Below are 2020 nucleotides of genomic sequence, written 5' to 3' on the forward strand. Positions count from 1 at the left end.
GAAACCAAGAAGTGCTGGTGCTAATAGAGAAGTTAAAGAAGCCATTCACTGAGAAAAAATTTATGATTAATTAGTACAAACTTTCCCTTAAAATGTATTTACTTTTGCTTATACTTGTAAGGAAGAGTCTTCGCATCTTTGTAACAAGACTATTTTAGAACATCTGTTTTAGAGAAAACGTTGATTGTAACACATCTGAGAATGGTTACTATTTGGCATATGAACATGCCAGAATAGCTGGCCATTTAAAAATACAGTCAATGTTTAATAAATTCTGAAATTTAATTTGAAGGCAATGTTGAGAAATATACAGTGGTATTTCTTCTCTTCCTGTGTATCCACTCTAATTTATTAAGCTCTTCCCTTTCCCAGCCACATCTCACATTCTTTTAATCATCTTAATCACCACACTGCATCAACTCTCATTTTAATTTGCAGTCTTTTTTGCTAATCCAAGTTCTAGGCCTCCACAACTACCTCTTCCTCACTCCTTCCTTCCAACGCACAAGAAACAAGGAAGAAAATGTTGTTGTTTATATCTTGGAAATATTTCTTCTGCCAGACCTTCTTCTGGCCCACTGCCTTAATTTAGCCCCCTTATAATCTCTCACCAAGATGATAGGAGTAGCTTTCAGCTCATCTCCTCCTAAATAGTACTTTTCCATTCTTGTCCAACATCCACACTGCCGTGTCTGATTACTTTCTGATTTGAATTAGTCATTGGATCTCTGTTGCCTTTATGATAAAACTGCTGCTCACTGACATTGAAATTCATAGCTGGCCCCCACTGATGTCTTGAACTTCACATGCTCCTACCCCCATGCTCCTACCCCTATATAAAAAGCAGATATCATTCCCAAGAACCTTGAATGCTTCTTTCCCTTAATTTGCATACTCTTTTACAACCAAGTTCCTTAGATTATTTACTTCAGTTGGCCTAGAAATATGTTCTCTTTCCTCTATTCTCTACATACATCTTCTGATTCTTCAAACGCACCATAAGTATCACTTCCTATATGATTTGATTTTTCTTCCTCAGTAAAAATTAGCCATACTCTCCCTGTAGTCCATTGCATTCTACTCATAGTACTTACACAACATTAACAAATATTAATTTCAATATGCTGAGAAAAGTACTATGACCATGATAGATAAATCATATAGAGTGGAAAGGAGAAAGGAAACATTAGCTCTTGATCTGAGTCCTGCTTTAGACTGTGAGTTCACAGAAGACAGCAACATGGCTTTAGGTATTATCCATTCAATTGAACTTTTGTCCTTGATACATGGTGAGTAATCAATAAGCTTTTCTATAAAAGATGGTCTCCCTAAAAATAATTTAATTACTAACCTTTACCAATGTTTTAACATTGGATTTCATGTTCTCTTGTATTTGTCTCCAATCATTTAATGTGTTCAAGCCTGGTCTGCCCAATAGGAAGACTAAATTCTTTTTTTTTTTTTTTTTTTTTTATACAACACAAATGCTTTATTTAACAATCGCAGATCACCCCCACTGGGCCAAGTGGTCTTCACCCTGACATCCAGGACCCAGCAGCCAAGGTCAGCGCAGCCTCCGAGCTTCTCGCTCTGACTCTAACAAGGTGAGCACGTCACCCTCGCGTACGGGACATTTCACGTTGCGGATGATGGAGCGGCTCGTGTCGTCCATAAATTCCACGCGCACCTGCGTGCACTGTCCCTGTGAGCCAGTCCTGCCCAGCACCTTGGTGACCCTGGCCAACTTTATGGGCTGCACGCGGCTGGTGTCCATAATGGCGGCGCTGCGGCTGTAGGGCGGAGAGGAGAGACTAAATTCTTAGAGACAAGGCACTCAAAAGTCATACTGAATTAAAGAATAATCTTAAACTTAATAAACTACTCTTACCTTAAAATTTGTTTCCTGAATTGAATTTTTAAGTATTTCTGTATCAACAGAGTAAAAATTGATACCATCTGTTGTGTGCTCATTATACAGACTACCGAAAGGTGATTTGAATATGTTAATAATTTGGGGGAT

The 2020-nt window shown here is 38.3% G+C and overlaps 1 protein-coding gene across 1 annotated transcript; it reads right to left on the reverse strand.

The window, feature by feature from the left end:
* Positions 1 to 1492: 1492 nt before the first annotated feature.
* LOC138375758 (small ribosomal subunit protein eS28-like) lies at positions 1493 to 1788 on the reverse strand. The gene has a single exon (XM_069459568.1). The coding sequence runs from the start codon at positions 1772 to 1774 to the stop codon at positions 1565 to 1567; it is 210 nt and encodes a 69-aa protein (XP_069315669.1). The 5' UTR covers positions 1775 to 1788; the 3' UTR covers positions 1493 to 1564.
* Positions 1789 to 2020: the final 232 nt, after the last annotated feature.

Source organism: Eulemur rufifrons, chromosome 27 (assembly GCF_041146395.1).
Source record: "Eulemur rufifrons isolate Redbay chromosome 27, OSU_ERuf_1, whole genome shotgun sequence".
Taxonomy (NCBI): domain Eukaryota; kingdom Metazoa; phylum Chordata; class Mammalia; order Primates; family Lemuridae; genus Eulemur; species Eulemur rufifrons.